Source organism: Equus quagga, chromosome 3 (genome assembly GCF_021613505.1).
Source record: "Equus quagga isolate Etosha38 chromosome 3, UCLA_HA_Equagga_1.0, whole genome shotgun sequence".
NCBI classification, from domain to species: domain Eukaryota; kingdom Metazoa; phylum Chordata; class Mammalia; order Perissodactyla; family Equidae; genus Equus; species Equus quagga.
The window spans coordinates 95,578,558-95,605,476 of NC_060269.1; the positions used below are offsets into that span (position 1 = coordinate 95,578,558).

Sequence of the window (26,919 nt, forward strand, 5' to 3'; positions counted from 1 at the left end):
CCCGGGGCCGAGTCCGGGCGGCGGGGAGCCGAAGGGTGCGGGGGCGCCCGCCGACCACGCCTCCCGGCCGCGGGGGCCGCGCCGCAGGGGCCGCGCTCGCTCCGCGCTCGCCACCAGGTAATCCCACAGGAAGCCTCCCGGATTGGCCCGGGCGCTCAGGACGGGATTTGCATTTCAATAGCAGGGAGGGCTCCCCAAGGTTTGAAAACGGATTCTGGGATCGAAGAGTCGGGCTCCGCTCGCCGCTCCGCAGTCAACGTCTTCTAGTCCTGGCAATATTAAGGGGACCAGCGCACACTCTCAGTCTCGCCTTTATCAGTTCACAGTCAGAAAGGTGTCTTAATCGCACCCCGTCCCCCCCGCATTGTGAAATGAACAGGGATCCAATAGCTAAACATTAAGGAGCCCGCGGAGCCCGCGCTCACTTTTCAGGGGCTAGTACAGTTGGTAACTGATTAAATGAAGCATGAATGAAGCAAGGTAAAAAGTTCACAGCTAAAAAAAAAAGCTCACGTTAGAAGGAAAATAACCATCCTTTTTCTCTGTATGTCTTTTTTTCAGTCTAAGTCAAGCGGAGAGACTCAGGTTGTTGCTGATCGGCTACTGCTGTTGAAAGCTCCCTTTGCAGACTTTTTGTTTCCAGGAGCATCCTCTCTAGATGGGGGACAGATGGTTGTTTCAGAGTTTGTAAGTGTGATCCTTCGGGAGATTTTTGATTCAGCTTTGCAAACTTGGGTTTTCGACAATATACACATTTGCATTTGTTTTGCATGTATGATATAGATGCCCAGTTACTATTCTTAAGGAAGGCATGGTGGTATTTTCAGTTTCATCTTTCTTCAAAGCTCTGCCAGCCTTTTCAATGGAGGTAAGGTTTTTTTCCCTTAGAGAGTACCTTTCTTAATTGCTTTCACATGTCATTTCCAGAGATTAAAATAACAGTAAGATTTGAAATTGGCTTTATTTCTTCTCACTTAAGGAGAATCCCTGGACCCACAACTAAAATAAACAACTATATACTGGGGGGATTTGGGGAGAAAAAGCAGAAAGAAAAAAAAAAGATTGGCAACAGTTGTTAGCTGAGGTGCCAATCTTTAAAAAAAAAAAAAAAAGGAGAATCCCTGTAGTTAAAATTTCAGCTTATATATATTTTAAGCAATAAATATACGTATAGACACAGAGAAGAGAATGCCGAATCAGGTAGGAACTTGCAGCCTCGGTTCCCGCAGAGCTGATAGCATTTGCCTTTCCGTGGTCGTGCTCTTTATGGCCTGGCCGAAAGCAGAAGCATTAGCCGCCACAGCAACCACTGAATAAACCTCTTTAGTGATATCTTCATGGACAGCCTCCTCCACCATAAGGTATTTTCCCCCTTAAAACTGCATTTTGTTTTCAATATGGTATCACAAGCATGTACAAACACATACACACCTGTCACACAGTCAACGGGGCACCCACACACATTGTTGCTAGGCGTTAGAAGCAGGGAAGCTAATGTTGCCTGTCCTGTGTCTGAATGTCCTGTGGGAATCTAGTTTGGGTGGAGGCAGATGATGTTCAGAACTTAGCTTTAAAAAGCAGTCAGCCTACAGGTTTAGAAAGCACATTGCCACCGCCACCGTGTTGAGGATAAGAAGCATTAGCTGGAGGACACGGCCAGGAGCTCTGTAGGCTGAAGAGATAAGACCTCTTTCCTGCTGCTTCTTTATCTTGTTTCTTAAGTATTCAGGGTCAGGTGAAATGTCATAAGGGTGGAACAGATCCTTCTATTCCTGTGTGAAACATCACTTTAAATTGCTGATTAAAAACACACTTTGGGTCCAAATCTTACCTCCCACACGGGCTGTGTTATACCAGTGAAATCTATCACTATGACGGGAGGGTCCTGGGCTTCCGCTGTACCACAGATTCTGGAAAAATACTTTTTATTTGTATCTGTAACGCATCATCAGATATTTGTAGAAGAAAGGAAAACAACCTGTCTCAGGGAATCAAAGGTGAGACTGGAAATGCAGAAATCTCCGCAGCAATACAAAATTATGCTAACATCTCTCTGCATGAGCTAGGGGCAAGTTCCCTCACCTGGTGCCTCAGTTCTCCTCCTGCAAAATGGTCCATCCCTCCCTTCACAAAGCATAACTACAAATGACTGTGAAACAGCTCCACATCTCAAGTGTATGTGTGGGTAAAGGCCAAGCTCATTATTAAAGATGGTCTCTCAAGTCACGCTGCCCTTCACTTCCTTGATGAAGACCGCACTCTGAAATGGTGCATCACACTAGAATCCCAAGTGTTGTTTTGTTTTTTTAAATGAAAACAGATATATTGATTGAGAAATAAAGCTTTGAAAAATGCTAAGATCTTTTTGAGGAGGTAACAAATAGGAAAAAAGTGCACAACCTGCTCTTGGAGACAAGGGCATGCGTGGCCAGTCAGGATACTGCTATTTGCATACTTTTATTTAAAGTCATGTTTTTTTAAATAACATCCTTATCGAGATATAATATTTACTTATTATACTTACATATGATATTTACATAAAATTTACACTTTGAACGAAGTACATTTTTGCTCTCCCGCCCCTACTCTCAAGGCTTCTCTGATGCTGGAGTAGGTGGTGGCAGGAAAAGACCAGAGAAACTGCCATAAGTCCCTGACAGAGTGGGGGCCACAGAGTCCGCCTACACAGAGACGCTCCAGAGTGACCTGTGGAAGGTCCACTGAGGTGGTGATGGGAGGTGGTCACAAATCAAAAACAGGAGTCGTGACAGGAAGAGCCACTGTGCAGGCAGTACAGACACTGTGCATTCATGGGCCAAGTTGATTTCCTCCATCTCTCTTAAATATTTCCACCTACAAACCGAAACTTCAGTTTGAGAAAAACATGATGACCTAAATATATTTACAAACACTTCAGGGCTGGCCCTGTGGCACAGTGGTTAAGTTTGCACGTTCCGCTTCTCAGCGGCCCGGGGTTGGCCAGTTCAGATCCTTCGCAAAAGCCATGCTGTGGCAGGCATCCCACATGTAAAGCAGAGGAAGATGGGCATGGATGTTAGCTCAGGGCCAGTCTTCCTCAGGAAAAAGAGGAGGATGGGCAGTAGTTAGCTCAGGGCTAATCTTCCTCAAAAAAAAAAATCACATCAAATGAGACTGTGCTAATTGACGATCTAGTGTAATTCAGAATGGTTTGATTCATACTGTATACATATTTAGAAGTTTGGTTTTCCATTACAATTGTCAGGTTTTATTATTAAGGAGAAACCTGTGAGGAGTATCTTTTTTAAACAAAAAGCTTGAGAAATTTAGAATTACTTCCCTATCTCTCTAAACTCCAGATTCAGCAACTATTCCGAGTGATTTAATTTCAATTAGTCTAACACATTTAATTAATTGTATCTTTAAAGAAACCACATATAGAAATCATATACCTGATTTAGATTCTGAATTTATTTTTTCCAAATTCAGCTTCTTTTCTATATTATGGTAGTATAGTTTTGAAATATATGTTGTACATTATTAAACTAAATTTCACTTAGAAATAGTCTCTTATTACTTCTACACTTTAGGATGTTAAACTAAATTTCACTCATAAATAGTCAATCTTTACTTCTTATCAATTCAGTTTGGAACTCTTTCTATTATTCCAAATAAATAAAGTTTTAATGTGAAAAATATAACTACTTGAAACATAAGAGTCTTTGCTAAATAATAATAATAATAATAATCATAGCAACTCGCTCTTGCCACAGCTATACAATAAATTCCCTGGTCCATCTACACTCTTCTTTTGGATGCTTCCACCTTAGAAAAACCATGTCAATATCTGTTGCATATTGAAAATCAGTTCTGGGGACTGTTTAACGGTCAATATAAACAGCTTATAACCAAGAAAACATACACTTGAAACATGGATTATTCCTCAGAGAGAAAATATTAGGGAGAACTTACGGTGTGTTTCCTTCTCAAACGGGTGTTTGGGCTTAGTATGAACATTATATAACTTGTGATGTAATATTCACTTTAATACTTTAATTTTTTTGAACCACTCACAGAAAAATGTGAAAAACAAATAAACAACTGTCCTAGTGAACAAAATGTTAAAATGGAAATTTAAAGCAAGGAAATGCATTTAAGACCACTCCAAACCTGAGAAATAATTTATTTCATGAAGTGGTGATAACATGAAAGGGGAAAACCCTATAACATCTTTCAGCTTCTCAGAGTTATTTAGTCTTTCAACCCCCTTGTACCCCTCTATCATAGTCCTTTTCCGTAAACAGCCCAGGGAGCCCCAAGGCCACTGAGCTACCCCTTCCTCATCCTCTCTCCTTACTTAAGGCATCTGCTGCTGTTGGCACCTGATGCATATTGACAAGGGCACCTCAATGTTTTCTATTCTTTGTAGCCCCAGGACTTGGGTCCCAAGTAAAGGCGTTTATGCAACCTGGCTGTTACCCAGGAAGCTGCTTAGAATCTTGCAGAGGTCAGAACCCAAGGAAAAGAGAAGGGAGGACTAGGTAGGCAAAAGTTCACTGACTACTTGTGCCACTACCAACCTATGTTGGTACAGCACTCAACCACAGTATGCATGGTTTAGTGGGTCAGAGTCGGGATCCTGCATCAAACCTGTATTGGTCTAAACAGAAACAAAAAGGAAGAACAGAACAACAACAACAAAACTAGCCGAATAAAACTTGAAGAGAGAGCTTCAGAGGGTGAAGGTAGTTGACAAGTTTCTGTCCTCATGGAAACGTAGGAGACAAAGGACATTTTCAGTGTTATGGGGTCATGATGATTAAGTAACAGTCACTCAGGTTGGCAGCCTCAAGTCCTCAAGGAGACAAGGATTGACAGCATTCTCTTTGGAAAGTCTTGCTTGAAAGATTAGAAATGCATCCTGGAGACTGGAAGCAATCTAAAGGTTCATACAGCAAATAGTTAAATTAATTGTGAGGCATATCATGCAGCATTTAAAAAGAAAAAAGTAGGCCTATATGTAGTGATGTGAAGAGATGTCCATATCGTTAAGTGAAAAAGTTTCCCATTTGCTGTCTGCATACAGATTATATACAATATTTATTATATTTTTTATAAAAGTCCAAAAAGAATCTGGAAGGAGATGCTAAACTATTCCTGGGGAGTAGGACTGCAGGGAGAGGAATTCTCGGGGTAAATACAACTTTACCTTTTGATTTTAAACACATCCATAGAGTTTGAGCATTTTTTAAAACAATAAATATGATTTAGGGCCACCCTGGTGGCTTAGTGGTTAAGTTTACATGCTGTGCTTTGGCAGCACAGGGTTCACTGGTTCGGATCCTGGGTGCAGATCCACACACCACTTATCAAGCCATGCTTGGCTTCCGTGGTCTGGGATTCGCAAGTTCACATCCCTGGCACGGACCTACACACTGCTCATCAAGCTATGCTGTGGTAGCATCCCACATATAAAATAGAGGAAGATGGTCACAGATGTTAGCTCAGGGCCAATCTTCCTCACCAAAAAAACCCCAAGAACCCCACACTGTAAATAGACAATTATGAAGAAGAAAAAAATAATTCAGCAAACCTGCCTTTGATTGTACTGGGCATGTCACAGCTAAAACCTTTACCCTTCACCTAGATGCGTGGTCTTAACACGTATGATATTTGTTATCAGAGGGATTTATGTAATGTGGATTAACGAGATTTCAGACAAAAATTTAATAGAAAGGTGTGAAATTCCAGAAGTTATCAGATTTATATAGCACCAGCATCTTAAGTGACAGTGTCTAGAAAGTAAATAAAAAGCTACAAGGACTGCACTGGCTGATAACCACTGTCGCAGTTCCAGTCACTCTTCATATATGTATGTGATCCCCACTTGTTATTGCTGTGACACCAAGGACATTACACTCTTTTCTGGGCACAAAGAGTTAATTTCTATGCCTAGAATTATCTGACAGAATAACGTAAGGAAAGTTCAGTTCTGGACGTGATTTAGATATTACCATCAAACTTTCAATTCCTTTTATATTTTAGTTGACAAAATATCATTCAGGAAGTTTCCGAATAGCTTAAAATAGTGAATTTTCCCATTGATCTTTTTTTTCTCCTCCTCCTTCTCTTTCTTCCTCTCTCCTTGAACCATTTCAATTCAAGTACCACCTACTGAGTACCTGCTAAGGGCCAGGCTTTGGGAACATCAAGATGGACGAGGTCCTAGCCCCGACTTCAAGGAGCTCACAGTTTAACTCAGAAACTCAGATATCTGAAGAAATTATTTCAACGCCATGTGGTAAGGAGAGGAGAGAGTGGTAGTCAAGAGCGTGGACTGGATTCAAGAGCTTGTTAGCTGTGAGGAAGGTTAACTGATCTCACTAGGCCTCAGTTTTTCCTCTGTAAAATAAGAATAATTGCACCTCTCATCGGTTTTTGCAAAGATTATGTGAGATAATCATTGAGTGTGTGTGTCCGGGGGGCAGGAGTAGTAGTGAGACATTAAGTGTTCTTATTCCCTCCACTGAACTTCCCAGCAGTCCTGGGTTTCCTCCCAGGCAGTGCCATTCATTGACCAAGGAAGGGATGACTCAGCAAAACTCCTATAACAAAGGAATCCAGGCATAGACTTACGATTTGGAAGAATACGCAATTAGTCAGAACCAGTTTTTCTCCCCAACAGACATTACAGCTTTCTAGGACTAACAAGGAAGGGCAAAGAGAGTCAGAAGGGAAGTGAGGGGCTGGCCCAGTGGCGCAGCAGTTAAGTTCACACGCTCCGCTTCAGCGGCCTGGGGTTCACTGGTTCAGATCCCAGGCGCAGACCTATGCACAGCTTATCAAGCCATGCTGTGGCAGGCGTCCCACATACAAAGTAGAGGAAGATGGGCACAGATGTTAGCTCAGGGCCACTCTTCCTCAGCAAAAAGAGGAGGATTGGCAGCTGATGTTAGCTCAGGGCTAATCTTCCTCAAAAAAAAGAAGGGAAGCAAAACAGAGTTAGAAGCTAGAGCAACTTTGAGTCCTAGGTTGGGCAAAATTGAAACTCCAGATAGGCACTTAGGGATTTGAGAGAAGAAAGTAAGTGGGCCCTGACCCCAAGCAAGAGTCTGGAGAGCTGGCTCAGTCCCAGAGGTGCTGGGAACCCAGACAGAGTAGGAATCAAAGAAATGTCTGTGCGGTGTACCTAGGCAAGAGAGAGCATCCCACTTTGTTTTCCACCAATCCTCCCAACCCAGAGTGGTCCAGGAGAGGCAGAATATTTCTGATAAAGCCAAGAGGGCTTAGATGCCTGACGGATCTGAAGCTGCAGATACCACCATCCTAGGCTGGATGGTGACCAGACACTGACCAGCATGTCAGACACCAGCATGGGGAGACGGTGACATGGACACCAAAGGTGCAACTTCACTTTGTCTCCTTAAAACACACACACACACACACACACATAGGGACTCTGCCTAAGCCCCTCACACCTCAGCTGCAACCCCAGGAGCTGGAGGAGACCCTGAATTGGCTAATTTTAAGTTTCTGTCTCCTTGCTAAAAGAGGTCTCAAAACAGAAACTACAATCAGTTTTTTTTTAAAAAAAGAAACAGTTACATTTCATTCATAATTGTGTTTGTGGCTTAAGATTTGTACCCACCAAACACACAAAATGCTCAGCACTGTGTCTGGCACATGAGAGTTCAAAAACAGTAGCTGTTTCTATTTTGATTAATAGTTCTACGTACTGGTAGCAAGCAGAGGGGAGGGTATTTCTATCAGGGAGGGGTATAGAGAAGATGTATGAGAGAGGTCCTAGAGGTTGTGCATGAGCTTACTGGGGTAAGAGAAGGGGAGAAAAAGGTCTGGGCAGAAAATTTTAAGGTCCCAAAGCATCAAATAGCACAGGTCAACGGGGTAACTGCAAGTAACATGGCCAGGGCGGGGCTGGTGGCAAACGATGTCGACGGAGAGGCAGAAAATGGAAGTGAGCTTTTGGGGCCCTCTTCAGGATTTAGACTTTATCTTGTAGGCAGTGAGAAATCACTAAAAGTTTTACACCAGTGTCATGATGAGATACACGCCTTCAATAAGTCACGGGAGAGCCAGCCCTGATGGCCTAGCAGTTAAAGTTCAGCACCCCGAGTTCGGTTCCCAGGCATGGAACTACAGCACTCATCTGTCAGTAGCCGTGCTGTGGCAGCAGCTCACACAGAAGAACTAGAGGGACTCACAGCTAAAACATACAACCAGGTCCTGGGGCTTTGGGGAGAAAAAAGAAAGTCACGTGATGGTATGTGGAGGACGGATTGAATGGAAGGTGCTGGGCTCACTGATTTGGACCATAATGCCTAAGGTAGGATCCCCTCCTGTGGGGCCAGCACTGTGCATGGTTAAGAGTGCAGTCTCTAACTTAGATTTGACTCCTGGTCACGGCACCTACTGTGTGACCTTGGTCTGGTCATTACCTGCTCCATGAAGCAGCTTCCTCATCTATAAAATGAGAACCAAAAATTGAACCTGAGACACAGGGTTGTTGGGGTTTTAGATGTATTACTTCATGTGAAGCACTTAGAACAGTGCCTGGCATAAAGTAAGTGTTTATTAAATTCTAGCTCTTCCTAATCAGGCTGCACTTAAAATCACGATTAACTTTCTAAGAGGGAGAACGATGATTATGTTGGAGAATCAGGGTAAAGTCTTCAACTCATGGTATTCATTGAAATTTTGGTCACTGAGCAAAATTTCAGGGAAGAAAATCCTTCTTTGTAAATTTGCTTGTAAAAGGTACAGGTCAAGCTGCAATTTGATGTAAACCTCACCAGCTCAAAAGTGATTGTAGTTACTTGTGCTGAAAAAAAATTTTTCCTTTTCAACCCTGAAGCTCTGAACAGGGTTGATACCAACTATTAACAGCTGCCACCTCCCATTAGCGGCAGCAACCTTCTGGAAGAAGGTGAAGTGCACCTGGTACGTGAAGGGCATTTGACTCTTGGAAAAAGACATGTGATCTAGGTGCCAGTGAGTACTGCCGGCCCAGTATCCTGAAAGGCAAAACTCCACAAGTGACAGGTCCTTAAAAGCATGGGGTCAGCTGGAGTGCATTCAAATGCCGGTATGTCCTTGTCACTGGGGAGAATGCCCAGGGAAAGAGGGGAGGCGGTGTGGGCAAGGGCGGACACGGCTGAGCCAGCCAGCTTCCTCAACTTCACCTGAGTGGAAGCGCGAACATTATTTTCTGTCGAGGGAGGTGAGTATTTTAATTCATGGTGTCCAAAAAGCGTAAGGACTGAGGATTGAAATCTTTTCTGAGACAACCTGATATATTCTGATGGAAGCTGTAAACCTTTTTTTTTCCTTTCCAGAAAAATATTCATATGTTTCTGAAGATAAAGTTAAATAGGATTTGGGGGAGGTGTGAGGAAGGGGAGGCATAATCCACTTAGAGAGGGAATTCGGTGCAATTCCTGTTGTTGGTTTGCTACTTGTATTTTAACAAAAATGGCTTTGCTGCCGGAGAGCCTGCATGATGACTGGGTGGGGAGAGAGAGCCGTTAAGACAGTGCGGGAGATAAGAGATAAGAAGGAAGACTGGGCAAAGAGTAGACCTGGGATGGAAAACACCTGCGTGGCTGGAAGGCAGTAGGTGGAGGGTGTTGAGGCCAAGTTGAGGGATCTGAACATAATCATATGTGACACATAAGGAGAAGGCAGAACTGGAAATGGAGACAGGGGATCCTGTTATGAATTGGCATACAAATTGAACAAATGACTTCTAGAAAACTGTTTTATCACCAGAAGTATCACGCTATTCCATGCTTTCAAACCTATGACATTTATTGCAAAGAGCTGCTTCCCTGACCAAGAGGATTCATCAAAGTCACCAACAATGGTTTCTTCCTAACAATGCAAAACATCAACAAAAACAAAATTGCTTTTTAAAATTGCTCATTGATTTGGCACTTCTCTTTGCATTGTATCACAATTTTAGGCCTTTCAAAAAGGATAACTTATTAATTTTATTTCTAGCATCAAGACTTCTATTCTGGGGCTGGCCCCGTGGCCAAGTGGTTGGGTTCACGCACTCCACTGCAGGCGGCCCAGTGTTTCGTTGGTTCAAATCCTGGGCGCGGACATGGCACTGCTCATCAAGCCACGCTGAGGCAGCGTCCGACATGCCACAACTAGAAGGACCCACACCGAAGAATATACGTACTGGGGGGCTTTGGGAAGAAAAAGGAAAAAAATTAAATCTTTGAAAAAAAAAAAGACTTCTATTTTGGTGCCAGCCCGGTGGCATAGTGGTAAAGTTAACACACTCCTCTTTGGCAGCCCAGGGTTCACAGGTTCGGATCCCAGGCACAGACTTACACACCACTCATCAAGCCATGTTGTGGCAGTGTCCCATATACAAAATAGAGAAAGATTGGCACAGATGTTAGCTCAGAGCCAATCTTCCTCAGCAAAGAAAAAAAAAAGATGTCTATTTTACTGGCTAGGTTCTGTCCTAAAACTGTGATATATGAAGTCTTGACTACATATAAATATTTAAATGTCATCAACATTGCCATACGCTGCTTTAAGAACAATCCAAGGTGCTATAGAAGTGTAACTTCAAGAGATAAAAACAAGAAAAGTTGCTAGGATAAAACCAATTGGAATTTTTGAAATGCAGATGACTTACTCTGATGATTTATGACTACTCAGGTTTAGACAATATGGTATTTAATGTCTACATATTTTTCTCTTTATTTTTTTTTTTAAAGATTTTATTTTTCCTTTTTCTCCCCAAAGCCCCCTGGTACATAGTTGTATATGTCTAGTTGTGGGTCCTTCTAGTTGTGGCATGTGGGACGCTGTCTCAGCATGGCTCGATGAGCAGTGCCATGTCCGTGCCCAGGATCCAAACCAGTGAAACCCTGGGCCACCAAAGCAGAGTGCACGAACCTAACCACTCAGCCACAGGGCCGGCCCCTACATATTTTTCAAAAGGAGTTAAATCCTATCTGGTGCTTTAGAGTTTTTTTTTTTTTTTAAATCACCTTATCTTCGTTTATAAACTTATTTCTGGAAATAAAATTTTCCACTAGCTGGTTGGCAGCTTCTTTGGTTTTGAAGTATTAGCTCCTCTGGCTCTCAAAAGAAAAACAGAGAAATTAAATGTAGCTCCTGTTTACTTTTTTGGCAGTCTCACTTTATTGACTTAAGGAAGCCAATTCATCTCCCCTTATTCTTTAAAAACCCACAAACAACATGCTTTTAAAAAAGACTCTAGCCACAAAGCACCATGATAATAGTTCATTTTCTAGAATCTCTTTCATTTGCCTCTAGTCACATGGTTTTCTTTTATACTTTCACATGTAGATTCAAGCAAGGGGAAATTTTTTCTTTACTTCCCAGCTTATTTGTCTGTCAGCACAACTTTCTCCCAGTAGGTGTTCAGGAAACTGCTCTACTCCAAGCCGGATGTCAGTGTTATTCCGCATACTTTAGTGCTCTTGCCTAGGAACCAAAAGATAAGATGGGAGAGAAAATTTATTTTTAAAGGTCCTGTAATCAGGACCTTTGGAACGTGTCCAAAGTGTGCTTGTATTGGCCAAAGGCAAGAAGATAACAGGATCCTGCACAGATTCTAGCAGGCTGCTGGCCTCCATTTCTCGGCGGTAGACCAGAAAGAGCTGAGCCACAGCCTACCAGTAATAGTAACAGCCACCACTTATTTGTGCCCAGTATTAGTCCTACACATGCCTCGGGCTTTATATACCTTATATCTAATTGTTCCAATAATACCTAAACATAGCTATCACCAGTCCCGTTTTATAGAAGAGAAAATGAAGGTCGGATTTTAAGTAACTTGTCAAGGTCCAACAGTGAAGAAGAGGCAGAAGGAAGAATCCAAGAAGTCTGCCTGACTCCAAAGCCCATGCCTTGTTCTCGTACCACCCTGGAATGGCCAAGATAACACTGCAGGTTAAACTACTTTAATCAGAGGACAAGCTTTTGTTGTCTCCTAGAGGGCGAAGCAAAGTGGTCACGTGCATTCTCTGTAGGCCAAGACTTTACTGTCATTCAGAGCCCCAAGAAAAAGAAAGCTACTTAAAAATTCTTTTTGCCTCATAAATCTAAATGGATTATTTTGCCTCATAAATCTAAATCATAAACGGAGGATGAGCAAAGCCCCAGATCTTTCCAGAATGATCTTCTTTTTCCTCAGCAAATGGAAAGTTACTTTTTTCCTTTAAAAATTATGCCTTTTCCCAAAGGAAGGGCACTTAACTTGGCCTGATTCCATCTTTACTGTCCACGCTATAAGGGACAGAGTTTCCTAACTGCCTTTAATGAGTCAGTAATTACCATTTTGCAAGCACGCCTTGGTTTCCTTCCTGGGCACTTTATTCACATCTTCCTTGATCTGGGTTGAGATTCCTTCCTCAACCCCAATGTCTACTAAGGAAATTCTAGCCAACCTCCCAGGACGTGCAAAACGTATTCCTTTCTCAATGAAACTTCTCTGATCCTTAAACCAAAAGCAATTTCTCTCTCCTCCAAATATTAAAAAATACATCATTCAATCATCTACCATAGCCCTTATCACCTTTCACCTTGAATAGAGCTATTGGTGCCCTTAAAACAAAAGTCTTCCCTCCCAGACTAGTGTTTCAGGAGCAGGGATCACGCCTCACTCGTCTCTGATACGCACGGTGCACAGCACGTGTTGGTATTGGGTAAATTAATGTTCCCAGACTGCAATACACATGCCCGTCATCTCATTTTTTGAGTCCACGTTGTTCTTGTTTCCCCTTTATTTATACAAGTCCTATTCTTTCAAGACCTTTCCCCAATTTAAGAATTAAATTTTTGGTGCTTATCATATCCTACTTTGAAGCATTATTTATTATGTGTATGCTCTGTAGTCCCAAGTAGATCTACTCCTGGGGCTAATGTCTGTCTGGATGATGCTATTTTCATTCTTGCTATTAGAGCAACTTTCATTTACTGACTGCCATGTTTCAGGCACTCTGCGGAGTGCTTCATTTACCTTATCCTATCCCTTAGGGAACTTTCAGGTCCCCTGACTTTGTTCCTCAGCCTGTGTCAGCCCTCAGCCTTCTCTGCGATTCCGGAGAGCAGGGGTCACATCTTTCGTACCCATCTGGGAACCTACAGTGGCTCATGCAGTGCACGGTAGAGAATAGATGCCCAGTAAATGTTCCATCAGAGTTTTGGAACTACTCAGTTCACAAAACGAAAAATGCTTTAAAACCTGTTTTTAGAAATACCAGTAGTAATTCCATATTACTAATTATCAAGTGAGAACCCTTCCTCTATCAGTACTGGAAGTGCCAGATTAAGAATTCTCTCCAGGGGCCAGCCCCGTGGCGCAGTGGTTAAGTTCGCCTGCTCCGCTGCAGGTGGCCCAGTGTTTCGTCAGTTTGAATCTTGGGTGTGGACATGGCACTGCTCATCAAACCACACTGAGGCGGCATCCCACATGCCACAACTAGAAGGACCCACAACTAAGAACACACAACTATGTACCGGGGGGCTTTGGGGAGAAAAAGGAAAAAAATAAAATCTTAAAAAAAAAAAAAGAATTCTCTCCATATTTTTTTTATCCAGCATGAGGTCCCCACTCTTCATTAAATGAATGTGTTTTAGGCAAAACAATGAAAGCAAGCGCTAAGCGCCTTGACTTTGAGCTTCCCTCCCACTCCCTGCCTGCACCCCACCTTCTTTATCTCTGGTCTATATTCGTATTTGGGTCCGAAGGGAGCACTGCTCTCCTCTTCATGTGCTGGAATAAAAAGGTCTGATGGGAACTTAAAAGCTCCCCCACAGGAAACTGTCTGAGCCCGTGATTTACATCTCTGGTTTCCTTATTAACTAACTGCCAGGCTTCAGAAAACTGGAGCCAACCCAAGTGGGGACCCTGACAGCTGGCATGAAACATGAGACCAGAGACCAGTGTGTTACAGTTGCTGGAAAGTGGGGGGAACAGGGAGGCTGGGTGGGTATGAGGCAGGAAGCGGCTCTGGAAATTTGATGTGTGCTCCTGGTGAGGAGTATAGTTCTGGGTGATCAGAGGACACCTCACCCTTGATCCCTATGTTAGGGGGAGAGTCAGAGAGGCCAGTCTGCTAAAGGTTCAAGGGTAGGATTTGTTTCCTCTTTCTCCTATCTGAGAATGAGTAGGAGAGAGGAAAAGATAAGTAACCTAGAGAAATGTAAACAAGTGATCACTGTTCACGGAAAACAGGTATCTTTTATCTTGCATAAAAAACACTTAAAATGTTTGACTCCCTGACATATGAGGTAATGAGGACATTATACAGAATCAGAAGAGTCTGTCTTCTTAATTCTAATTTAAAAACAACAGTAAAGGGGGAAAGTGGGGACTTGTTCTATGGGTACACAGTTTCAGTTGTGCGAGATGAAAAGTCCCGGAGGTCTGTTGCACAACAATGTAAGTATACTTAACACTACTGAACTATAAACTTTACAGTGGTTAAGATGGTAAATTTTATACTATGTGTTTTTTACCACAATTAGAAATTTTTAAAAACTTAAAAGAAACATTAAAGAATAAGGGAAAGAAGAAAATAGCCAAATACCTTCTGAAGAGGAAAATACATTACCGCTCCTTTGGCTGCTATTTCATCCCCTCTCCCCCTTTTTCCTCTTAGAAAGCTGCCTAATAGTGACACATAAATATCCTTCCTCTTTACGTGGACAAAGGGGGAAAAAAGAGAGAGATAAGAGTTTGCAGAAGCAGAGGGGGAAACTGTGGGTCTTCCTCTTTCTTTAGAGGAGTGTCTCTTTCTAAACCACAGGCCAATAGGATATTTTCAAAATGACATAATAATGTTATGTATATGTAATAGTATAATAGATAAGAGCAAAAGAAGCTTTTGAGGTCCAGCTAACAGCCTCCATTAAGTCCTTACTACTTGGTTCCAAATCCACAGTCTATAGAGATTCATAGAGCTAACAGTTGAGGACAGTCCTGCCAAGAGGCAAAAAAAGGAATCCACCTCTAGGTGCCTCCTAATTCTTCTTCCTATCCCCCAACCCCATCCCATTTTTTTCTTTCTTGTCCAGTTGGGAGGCTGAGCTGTTTATATTGACTGATTTAATTTATGGAAGGGACTGTTTTTGAGTCTGGCCTACTTTGGAGTTTTTTTCTTTCGGAGATGGGTGTTTGTTGATCAAAGCAACTAACAACAAATGTTGTTTTAATTTATGCTTCCTTTAGTTCTGCAAATTTGGGGGGGGAGGGCTTTTTTATAAGAGGTAATGAGGCAGAATCCTGTTAATGGCAAGGATATTTTCTCACCAAATTAAAACTGCTGTATGCTTAAGAAAAATAATGAAATAAAAGTAGCTTTTCTTTGGGGAGTAAATAAATTTGAAGGCAGGAAACTTCCCACGCAGTTTGAGCTTACTGCTCCTACTCATACAGGCCGGGGAGGGAGGCAAACAGGATATTTTTCTCTTCTTCTTTTTGCCCCTAACTTGAAGTAACGGAATAATTTACAGTAAGAAGAATCTGATTAAAACATTTAAGACGTATGCCTACTAAAGCAATAACCTAAATGCCAACAGTAGGGATAAAACTTTTTCTGTTTTATTTCTCTCTGAAAATATATTACCTTCGTTTATTTTAGCCAAAAGAGCTTACAGCTTGTATGAATACCACTTCACTAATATTAGTCCCACATATGCAACGAGACCAGACAATCTTGCTGTGTTCTTTTTTTTTCAGAGGGATAAATCATCTTGACTTTCTCACTGTATCCTTAATGGAATTGTACATAAAGCTCCTGTTTCCTAGATCAGAACTCTGAAAAATGCTCTTACCTTAAGTGTGGAGGCCATGCAGCACATGAATGAGAGAGTCAATACCAGCTAAACCTGTCTCTCCCTGGATGTTTCCTTCTGGGTGTTCATTCATCGAACATGCATGTTTTATTGAGCAACCACTATGCCAGGGGCGCCGTGTGATGGAATCTGTCTGGCAGGCTGGGGGATGACAGGAAGGCATCCTAAACCGGAACTGATGAATTATGCAAGGATTCTCAACTGAGGTCTAGAAAATGAATGGGAATTAGCCGGGCAAAGAGAATTGAGGGAAGAGAGACCAGCAAGACCCGGCAATGGGAAGAAACCAGTATGGCTGGAGGAGAGCACAAAGGAGGAAGTGGCAAAGGGGCGAGCACAGCCTGGACACACAGGTCTGGCCAAGTCCCGGTTAGGAGTTTGAAGCTTTTCCAAAAGGCAAAGGGAGGGGCCAGCCCCAAGGCCGACTGGTTAAAGTTCTGCGCGCTCCCACTCCACTTCAGCAGCCCAGGTTCACAGGTTCGGATCCTGGGTGTGGACCTACTCCACTCACCAGCCATGCCGTGGAGGCATCCCACATGCAAAGTAGAGGAAGACTGGTGCAGATATTAGGGCTAGTCTTCCTCAAGCAAGAAAAAAAAAATACGAGGATTGGCAATGGATGTTAGCTCAGGGAGATTCTTCCTCACACACACACACACACACACACACACACACACACAAAAGGCAACAAGAAAGCTTTGGCAGTTTTGAAGCAGAGAGACAAGATCAGATTTGCATTTTAGAAGGATCACTTTGCCTGCAGTGGCCCCCAGTGGGAGGGGAGCAAGGGCAGAGACCAGCTAGGAAACCGCCACAGGAGTACAGCCCAGAGCTGATGTAGTGACCCCAGCCCAGAATGTAAGCTCCATGAGGGCAGGCCGCTCTGCTTGGTCTGCTGACTGTATCTCAAGCACCCAGAACAGTGTGTGGCACGTAGTAGGTGCTCAAATCTTTGTGGAACAAACGAATACACTAAGGTAGGGTAATGCCAGAGAGGATTAAAGGAAGGGGCAAATGAGCAGAAAAATTAGGGAGCGGAGCGGATAGGCCTTGTTAACTTTTCGAAACCATTAAAATCTCTTTCTTGCCTTAAACAGTCATGCTCCTTTGCATCCTTTCCATAATAAATCTATTTGATGCAATATAAAATATCTAAGTTATTTTCTAAATAAAATGCTACTTTTTTTTAGTGTGTAAATCAATGATTTTTAGTAAACTTAGAGAGTTGTGCAACCATCACCATAATCTGGTTTTAGGACATTTCATCACCTCAAAAAGTTCTGCTGTAGCTGATTCCTGCTCCCACCCCCAATGCCAGGCAACTACTGATCTGCTGTTTGTCTCTATGGATTTGTCTTTTCTAGATATTTTAAATAAATGGAATCATACAATATATAATCTTTCATGTCTGGCTTCTTTCACTCAGCATAATATTTTTGAGGTTCATTCACGTTGTAGCATGTTTCAATAGTTCATTCCTTTCTGTTGTTGAATAATATTCCATTGTGTCTATACCATATTTCATTTACCCATTTACTGGTTGATGGACATTTGGACTGTCTCACATTTTGTCACTTATGAATGATGCTGCTATGAACATTTGTGTGCAAGTCTTTGAGAGGATAGACAGGAGCCTTGTTAATTTGGATTAGATGTAGGAGGTGGTGAAGAAAAATAAAGTCAAGGAGGATGCCCAGATTTCATGCTTGGGCAGCTGGATGGATGATGATACAGTTCAGTGAAATGGGAAGACTAGAGGAGGAACAGCTTTGATGAGAAAGAGGACCTCAGTTTGGGGCAAGTGCCTGTGAGACAGGAGTGGGGATGCCCAGTAAGCAGGTGGACACGTGGGTCTGGAAGTTTAGCTTCTTCAAAACGTCTATCAAAGGCCCATTTTCTGAGCAGCCTATTTCATGTTTAAGACTTATTTCTCAGGCATAATAAAAGCAATTTTCTGTAACTTTAGCTCTTCTCTACATAAATCTGACCAAAGGAGAAATTCATAAAACATTGCATCAAATTCTCACTTTGGTTTGCATGATAATTATAATAACATCTTCTATTTGCTCAGCATTTCCTTTTTAAAAAACTGTGGTAAAATACACATAACATAAAATTTACCATCTTAACCATGTTTAAGTGTACACTTCAGTGGCATTAAGTACATTCACATTGTTGTGCAAACATCACCACCATCCGTCTCCAGAACTCTTTCATCGTCCCCAAATGAAACTCTGTATTTACTAAACACTAAATCCCCATTCCCCCTCCTCCTAGCCCCTGGCAACCACCATTCTACTTTCTGTTCCTATTAATTTGACTCTTCTGTGTATGTCATACAAGTGGAATCATACAGTATTTGTCCTTCTGTGACTGGCTTACTTCACTTAGCATAATGTCCTCAAGGTTCACTCATGTGGTAGTCTGTGACAGCATTTCCTTCCTTCTTGAGGCTGAACAGTATTCTGTTGTGTGTACACACCACACTTTACTTATCCATTCATCTGTTGATGGACCCTTGCTTGGGTTGCTTCTACCTTTTGGGTATTGTAAATTATACTGCTATGAACATGGGTGTACAAGCATCTCTTCGAGCCTCTGCTTGCTCAGCATTTCCTTTCGAGAAATAAAAGATATGAGTTGAAAGATCTCTGTCATACTTTAACTCAGGCAAGCTGTAATACAGAATCACTTGACTAATAGGTGATCACACAACCAGTTCAAGATGGTAATAAGTCCCTCATAAAATTCCTTCTTTTCCCAGTAATCTGTAGCATCCTGAAAGTGACATGGTTCTGTTTGGTTTTGAGATAAAAGTGTTCAGTGGGTTCCTAAAGCTCTCGAAGTTTTCTGTAGTATGCCGGGTCAGGCAGGTCTGTACTGATACAGTTGGATTTACCAGAGCAGCACTTATCAGGGAGTGAAGTTATGACATGAGGTCAGGATGTCATACCTGTGGCAGAGAGAAAGATTAGACACACACCAGCAAACAGCAGGGAGGGGTTTGAAGGAACTGGCAAACATTCTCCCAGCTCTGTTAACTCATATCTGTCTCTCAGAAATACCAGCGCTCTCCACACATGAACAGAGCAGGCAGCTCATGGAAGATACCAGAACAGGGCAATGTTTTCATTCTACCAGGCTCATGAGAGACTGATGAGAATTGCCAGGAATTAAGTTAATAAGATCAGCAAGCTTAAATAGCCATAAACATCAGAAAACGCCATTTTAATTGTAAGAGATGTGGCAACAAGCAGCCAAATCCAGTGGCTGGATGATAGGCAAGGCTCTGGATCTTGCCGCTGCTGGGGAAGGAAAGCCGGATGCGTCTGGACCGTAATAGTACTCTCCCTCCTCCAAATGGCTGTTTCTTCTGTCGGGCTCCAAGCTCTAGGCCCAGGGTGCTGAGGGGATGTCACAGCTTCCTGGAACACCCTCCCAGATGCCCCACCCTCACCTGGTATGGAGGGTGGGACAAGAAATTAAACACAGGATATCAATGGCAGGGAGATAGGAGATCAAAAACCCATGGACCTCAGCCAAGCTGCACTGTGGGAGTCAGTGCCTCACAGGCAGAGCTGCGGCCGCTTGCAGACTCCAGATGGTTCCACCAGGTGAGGCCCAAGGGCAGAGGCTTATTTTAACTCAAGGCCCTCAGAGGTCCTGTTATGTAGGCAATAACCCTATCCCACCTCTTTCTGGTCGGCATGGACAGCTGTGGAGTCCCAGGTGAGAACTGTGGAAGCCTTGGCCACTCTTTAGGGGAGGAGAGCCTGCCTTCCAAGTCAGTGGTTCCCACCCCAGGCTGCACCTCTGAACCACTCGGGAAGCTTTTAAAACCAGAGGCCCAGGAACAACCCTGAACCGAGTCAGAATTTGGGGGATGGATCCAACGTACTTGTTATTTTTTAAAACTCCCAGATGCTTCTCATGTGCAGCTTAGATTGAGAATCACAGCTTCTCAGTCACCTAGGGATTCCAGCTGCATAAACTCAAAAAGAACTATCCCTTAACATCTTACTGCATACATTTCACACGGCGACATAGGTGCCTCCAAAGAAACACAACTTAGACAGAAGTACTAGTTAACTAGGCTACCCTAACAAAATACCATAAACTGGGTGGCTGAAGCAACACAAACAATTTTTTCACAGTTCAAGATCAAGGTGGCAGCATGTTTGGTTTCTCCTGAGGCCTCTCTCCTCGACCTTCAGATGGCCTCCTGCTCGCTGTGTCCTCTCATGGTCTTTCCTGTGTGTATCCCGGGTGCCTCTTGGCGCGTCCAAATTTCTTCTTCTTCTGAGGACCCCAGACCTAGGTGGTGAGGACACTAGATTGAACTAGGGCCCAGCGTAATGGCCTCATTTTAACTTAACCACCTGTTTAAAGGCCCTATTTCCAAATACAGTCACATTCCGAGGCACTAGAGGTTAGGGCCTCAACATCTGAATTGCAGGGTGGGTGGGGCACAATTCAGCCCATAACATAAGTTCTTTAATTGAGAAAGCGGCTTTCCTAAATAAACTCTTTGACTTCACAAATATCAAATGTTTTATTTACTTAAAGTCAGAATTTCCTGATAAGTAAAGCTAGCCCATTAAAAAAAGAGTACTTTTGGAAATTATACGAAGGCTGAGTGTCCCACATGGTGACTGACTATGGGGCCTACGAGAAAATAGGCTTTGAAATGGCCAGAATTAACGCCAGGAAGTAGCTCACCTATTTTGAAAATCGGGCTCGTTATCTTCAACGGCCAGGAAAGGAGAGCCAAACATATTTGGTATTTATAGCCCAGATAAGGAATGGTTTGAACAGCCAGACAAGGTGTCTCCAAACTGCAGCATGGGGTACAGCAGGTGTCACGACTCAAATGCCTATAGAAGCCGAGAAGGCAAATGGATGAAGTGAACCAGGCAGGGCTGTGACCACCGGGAGCGCTCACACCCTGTCTCAGGGCCTCGTGGAAAGTGGGTCTACTGTTATCCCAACTTCTCAGAAAAAAAGCTGGACATGCAAGTTTTTATGTGAAAATTTCCAGTTTTTACATGTTGGAAATTAATTCAAATAAAAAACACTACCACTCTGTGGGCCAAATAAAACAGCTTTAGGAGAGACTGGGTTTGCCTCTGGGGTAGCCACAGGGAGACCTGGGTTCCAGTCTTGGCAAGTTATGTGACTTTGCTACCACCTTCTCTGGAATTCATCTTGAAAAATAAAGGGGCTTTCTGAGAGTTTCTTGAAAGTCAGGTAGGCAATTCTTTTATTCTCTATAGGGGGAAATGCAGAGTCCTCAAGTCGAATGAAATTGCCAGCACAGAATCAAGGACCCCTAAGACCCTAGCATCTAAGTAGGAGCGCGTCAACCCTACTGGCTCCTTCCCTCCCTCAGCTAGCTCCAAGCTGCCACAAGACAACTTTTCTTGGAATGGATTTAGCTAGTTTAAAATTTTTAATTGGAACTAAGAAAAACACTATCTATGCATGATTTTCAATAAATGTTTTCTAGATTGACGGAGATTTATATGGTGACTTCAGTCAACAAATCTCAAAGTCCCCTTGCAGGACTAGATGCCTCTCAAGAAGCAGGGAGGCACCAGGGTGTAGTGGACCGTGCCCCAGCTCAGCAATCTAGAGCCATGGCCCTGGGCTCATCTCTGACTGACCAACGCCACGAATACATTTCTCTCATCTTCAATTGAACTGCAAAGATCTTGGGACTTTTCAACCCTAAATTCTATGATTCTAGTTACCAAATTAAAATGCTAGTTTTCAATTCTGCAACCTGTTATAAGAGGCAGCAGGAAATGACCAGAATCAACTTGGTCATGTCACTTTAACCTGCATCTAAGTTTTCTTGTTTTAATGTTGCCAGCTAGTTAACCTGATCATGTTGGATGGGGCTGTCAAACTCAACATTGGTGAGACACTTGGATGTTTTCAAATGCAAGGAGTTTTTTTGTTTTTGTTTTGTTTTTGTTTTATTTTTGCTGAGGAAGAGTTGCTCTGAGCTAACATCTGTGGCCAGTCTTCCTCTTTTTTTTGCTGAGGAAGATTAGCCCTAAGCTAACATCCATTGCCAATCTTCCTCTATTTTGTATGTGAGCTGCCACCAGAGCATGGCCACTGATAGATGAGTGGTGTAGGTCCACGCCCGGGAACTGAACCCGGGCTGCTGAAGCAGACAGAGCATGCCGAACTTAACCACTAGGCCACTGGGGATGGCCCTGCAGGGAGTTTTATAAATGCATAGAACATAAGTGGTAAGGGATAATTATTGAAACCACAGTAGGTATGGTTCTTTAGGAGGAAAATATATTTGAAATCTCAAGCTTCAAAAGCAACTGGATAATGAAAAGTAAAGCTGGTTTTAATGCTTCACCATGGACTGCTGTGGCAGGCAGAATTCTAAAGACGGCCCCAAGATTCTTGTCCCCTGGTTATTCAATCAAACATTAATTTAGGTACTACTTTGAAGAGAGTTTGTAGATGTAATTAAAGTCCCAAGTCAATTGATCTTAAGATACGGAGATCATCCAGGTAAGTCTGACACAACCAGGTGAGCCTTTTTAAAAGCAGTTTTTTGGGGCCAGCCCTGTGGCCAAGTGGTTAAATTCCTGTGTTCCACTTCAGCAGCCTAGGGTTTCGCTGGTTTGGATCCTGGGAGTGGACATGACACCGCTCGTTAGGCCACGCTGAGGCAGTGTCCCATGTGCCACAACTAGAAGGACCTGCAACTAGATATACAACTATGTACTGGGGGACTTGGGAAGAAAAAGCAGAAAAAAAAAAAGAAGATTGGCAACAGTTGTTAGCTCGGGTGCCAACATTTAAAAAAAATAAATAAATAAAAAATAAAAGGAGTTTTTTTCTGGCTGATAGCAGAATAGGAAGTCAGAGAGATTCAAAGTATAAGAGGGATTCAACACATTTTGCCGGCTTAAAGATGGAGTGGGCCACAGGAGAAGGAACGCAGGCTGCCTCTAGGAGCAGAGAGCTGCCTCTAGTGACGGTCAGTAAGGAAACCACAGGAACTGAATTCACCCAACAACCTTTATGAGCCTGGATGTGGATTCTTTCCAAGAGCTTCCAGATCAGAACCCAGCCCAGCCCGCACCTTCATTTCCGCCTGAGACTCTAAGCAGAAAACTCAGTTGAGTAATACGGGACCTTCTGACCTGGAGAACTGTGAGCTAATACATTTGTGTGTTTTCAGATGCTGTCTGTGGTGACTTGTTACACAGCAACAGAAAACTAATACAACTGCCAACACCAAACGTTGAGAAGGTTGTAAAGCAACTGGAACTGGATTGCCAAACGGTACAACCACTTTGGAAAATGGTATGGAAGTTTCTTACAAGGCAAACACACATCTACCCTATGATCCAGCATTTCACTCCTAGGTATTTACCAAAAGAAATGAAAATATATATCTACAAAAAGACTTGTACACTAATATCCACAGCAACTTTGTTCATAACAGCCCCAAAGTGGACATAGCCCAAATGTCCCTCACCAGGAATATAGGATAAACAACGAACTACTATTATAAACAACAACATGGATGAAGTGCAAAAACATGTTGAGTAAAAAATACCAACACAAAAGAGTATGCTGTGTTATTTCAGTCATAAGAAGTTCTAGTATAGACAGAACTAATCTATGGTGAAACAAATCAGAACAGTGGATGCCTAGGGGTGGGGAATGGACAGAGAAGGGGCACCTGGGAATTTTTGGGGTGATGATATGGTCTATGTCTTGATAGAAGTGTGGATTGCACAGGCGTATACATTCATCAGGACTTATGGAACTGTAATACTTAAGATTCATACATTTCACTTTATAAATTATCTCTCAATGAAAACATATTTAAAAACAAATTTAATAAATAATTCAAGCCTGTATGTGTCAGACTAGTTATCACTAAGGTGTTAATGACTGTCCTAGGGGTATCCATTTAAAAGCAGACAGGGCTAGAGTTAACCCAGAGACCAGTCCCTAAGAGAGGCATATGGGGCCCTGAGCAGCTGGGTGAAAGATGGCTGTCAGTGAGCCCTATCTAGAGGACCTCAAATCTCTCCATATACCTAATCAAAGTGTCCTGCAAAAGATGACCATGAGTTCATTTTATGCCCAAGTCCAAAATGCTAAAAGGTGAATGACAAAGATGCTGATGGTGCTAGAGCTACCCAAGCAAGAAGGGCTCTGGAAGGAAGTGGGGTGCACAGCGACAAGTGGCAGTGCCCTGAGACCTCTGTGTGAGGGAGATGGGGTGGGTGGAGCTTCACACTTTCAGATCTGATGGCTGAGGGACAGCAACCAGCATGGGTAGCCTACATGTGACATCAGCACACTGCGCACTGAAGGCCTCTGGGGATATTGCTGTGCAGCTACATTGTTGGTTTCTTTAGTGTTAACACACTGGGAAATATACATATTTTGGATGGGTGCCTCAGTTAAAATGAACTTATCTTTTCTTACTTTGTGAAAGAGGCTTCTCAAAACCCATAGAAATTTCACTGGATTCCTTAGATTCACACTTGGGTGCTTGTGAAAGGACTCTAAACAGAGCCAACCACTGTAGGCTACAACTTTCTCAATGTTTAACATGTGGTTCTAAACCCAAAGGACCAGCATGAGAACTGATGTTTTAAAATATGGGCTCCAATTTTTCCAAGGAATCCTAATGGTTAGACAGTGGGCGGGGGGAGAGAGGAGGTAAAGAACTCATAGTTGGGGGGCCAACCTGTTTGGCAGGGTGTCTTGGGTCTGCTGTTGGCCTCTGTCCACAGAAAGCTCCACCTGTAAATGGGAAATGATAAGTACTCAGCCTTCTCCAGCAAGGAGTCAGTAAGTCCCCAGGGGGAAGCTGTTGCTAGGGAGAGGAGAGGTGGGCTAAGGATGGGCCTTGAGTATTTACAATGTGAGTTACAGTGAGACAGTTTAATTAGAGGGAACACTGAACTGAGCTTTCCTGTTAGGTGGCCAACCAGAGAAGGAAGAATGGAATCTGAATGAGATCCTTTTTTAGATGAGTCTTTTTTTGGTTTGTTTATTCATAGCAATGATTTGAAAAAGCTATACCAGTAAGTCAGTAATGGGTTTGGCTAAGTACACCACAGATTAGTCTACAAATTCCCTAGTTATTTCCAAAAAAAGATTTACTAGGAAATGATATAAAGTGAAATTGAATCTGTGGGTTTTGTTTTTTTATGTAAGTGTTATATATCCGACCTATCCGTTTTGCGATCTGCTTGATTTTCATACTGAGAAGTGTTTGATATTTTGGCTGTGAGTGGAACTGAAACTAATCACCTGTTTTTCCATCCGAAGGTGCCTACGTTAGCCACTATGCGGATTCTACCAATTACAGACAGACACACGCGCGCACACCCACACACACACACACACAGGGGGTGTTCCCATAGCATCCTGCAGGAATGCTTGACATAACACTTACCACACTATTTTAATTCACTGTTTCTGGTTTACATCCCTCACTCGAAAATGAGGTCTTTCAGAGTGTGCAATGGTTTGTCTTATTTATCCTTCATTCTTAGTGCTTAACAGAGTGTCTGACACATAGTAGGTATGAAGTAAATATTTTTAGTCTTGCTATTTCCTGTTATGGAGATGAAAACCAGCACTGTATATCTTTTTCTACATGGAGACACTCACTCATTGCTCCATCTCATATCCAGCCACATAATCTTTCCTTTGATTTTCTATCTTTAGAACCTTTTCCCAGAGTTCTTCCAGAAATGAAGCAGGAGTTTCTGAACAACCCGGTTAATTGCACATAGGGCAGTAAACACAAGTCACTCAGGCTCAAGGTTTGAAAACCTGTGATTTGGTGCTCAGCTTCCCATCTTCACAGTCTGGTGGATGCTAAGCACATGTGATTCGTGCTTTCCTAGTTTTCACAACAATTGCTGTGGGATATTGGGAATTATTATAAAATATATGGAAAAGCCGTTGGTAATGGCAAAGCAGGTAGTGTTATCAGCTTCACTTTATCAGTGTAGAAAAGGTTCAGGGGTGAAGTGACTTATCCTGGTTTATGCATCCAATAGCAACGTCTGAATCCCAAACCAATGCTTTCCCCACAGCCCTGTGAATTTACTGAACTTGACAAAGAGAGGACCAGTTCCAGGACTGCCCCACATGACCACACAGGAAGACCTAGGTGGCACTCATCTGAGAATGTGTGTCCTCAGGAAGGTCCTGAAAGCAGCCCAGTCTGCAGGGGACCAGGTGCTGACCACAGCTTGGCTTACTTGTTGGGCCGGAGATAGTTTGTTCTCTTTGTATTTTCTGTATCAGGAAACCCAGTGGTCACAGAGCTGAGAAGCAGGTTTCCTCTCTAATGAGCACAACAGGCCAACGGATGTCACTGTTGCACCATAGAAACAGAATCTCAACCCCAAGGGACCTTGAACAGCAAGACACCAAAAACAGGTGATTTGGTTACTTTAACAGAGTAGAGCACACCTTGAACCAAAAGGAAACTATTTTAGGAGGATGATAATTAACATTCCATTTTTAATTTGTAGAGCTAGTAATGAGCAGGCACATTCCAGTTAAGTTAAGGCAAATCATTCAAGTTAAGGCAAATAGCTTTGAATGGACTAAGGAGCTACAAACATATGTGTATGTAATTTATCAGGGGAAAGGAGGACAAAATGAGTCAAATCAGGTCCCTGACTTCAAATATTGTGTTTCTTTCACTCTCCATGACTGCCTCTCACAATTAGACAGTGCAATTAAAAACTACATAGGCTGATACTAAAAGTGAGACCTCTCACCATATGAGCGACCCCGCACAAATGTTTTGGAAGGAACTTCTAGTCCTCAACCTAGTACAATAATCAAAGGAATAATATTAGGCACCCACTATGCGCCAGGAATTGTGTTCGACTTGTCACAACTCTTTCAGGTAAGTATTGTTATTTCCATTTTTCAAATGGGGAAACTGAGGCTCCATAAGAGTAAGTGACATTTCCAGTTATACAGTTGGTAAGTGACAATGCGGATGCAAGTCTACATTTCTCGGGCTGTGAGCTTGGACACTTTCCG

The 26,919-nt window shown here is 42.7% G+C and overlaps 1 protein-coding gene across 9 annotated transcripts in view; it reads right to left on the reverse strand.

The window, feature by feature from the left end:
* SHROOM3 (shroom family member 3) overlaps positions 1-26,919 on the reverse strand; it is a 253,208-nt gene that overhangs the window by 79,789 nt on the left and 146,500 nt on the right. For 5 of the 9 annotated variants that reach the window (XM_046655965.1, XM_046655961.1, XM_046655964.1 and 2 more), the window contains one exon: positions 24,590-24,645. The exons of the other annotated variants lie outside the window; for them this stretch is intronic. In XM_046655965.1, coding sequence (XP_046511921.1) covers positions 24,590-24,645 — 56 coding nt within the window. The remainder of the gene's footprint in view (positions 1-24,589; positions 24,646-26,919) is intronic. 9 annotated transcript variants of the gene reach the window in all.